We start from the raw sequence: 411 nt of genomic DNA, 5'->3' as shown, positions 1-411 counted from the left end.
GTCACAATACACACAATTCTGGAAAAATCACCCTGTGGCACCAGCTCTAGGAAAGAATGTCTCAAACAGGTTAAGTGCTGCTCCTGCTCAGAAGAAGGAAAATCAGTAACTAGCTTTGAAAGGCTGTTAGCCACATGTTCCCAACAGCACTTGTTGGGATCTGCAATCTAGAGCCCAACATCTGTGTTCAAGTGAGGGCAACCACGGAGAGAACCCAGGATGCACGTGCAGCTCATCAGAAATGCAGCAAAGCCTGTGCCCCCAGGATACCTCTGCTATGAGCTCCCCTTCTCCGATCTTGTCACCCTCCTTCTTCTCCCAGCGTGCAATGGTGCCCATCTGCATTGTGGGGGACAGAGCTGGCAAGGCCACCTGTAAGGAATAGGGCAGTATTACAATCCAGACAGCCCT

General features: G+C 50.9%; 1 protein-coding gene across 1 annotated transcript in view; it reads right to left on the bottom strand.

Annotated features, from left to right (window-relative positions):
• Positions 1 to 372, bottom strand: part of DLAT (dihydrolipoamide S-acetyltransferase) — a gene marked incomplete at its 5' end in the record, with an annotated part of 7,146 nt that extends 6,774 nt beyond the window's left edge. The window contains one exon of the mRNA XM_010189133.1: positions 271 to 372. Within this exon, the coding sequence (XP_010187435.1) occupies positions 271 to 372 (102 nt within the window). The remainder of the gene's footprint in view (positions 1 to 270) is intronic.
• Between the last annotated feature and the right edge of the window lie 39 nt (positions 373 to 411).

Source organism: Mesitornis unicolor, unplaced genomic scaffold (assembly GCF_000695765.1).
Source record: "Mesitornis unicolor isolate BGI_N332 unplaced genomic scaffold, ASM69576v1 scaffold10357, whole genome shotgun sequence".
NCBI classification, from domain to species: Eukaryota; Metazoa; Chordata; class Aves; order Mesitornithiformes; family Mesitornithidae; genus Mesitornis; species Mesitornis unicolor.
Note: the sequence above shows the minus strand (reverse complement) of the source record. Positions and strands in the feature narration are given on the sequence as shown.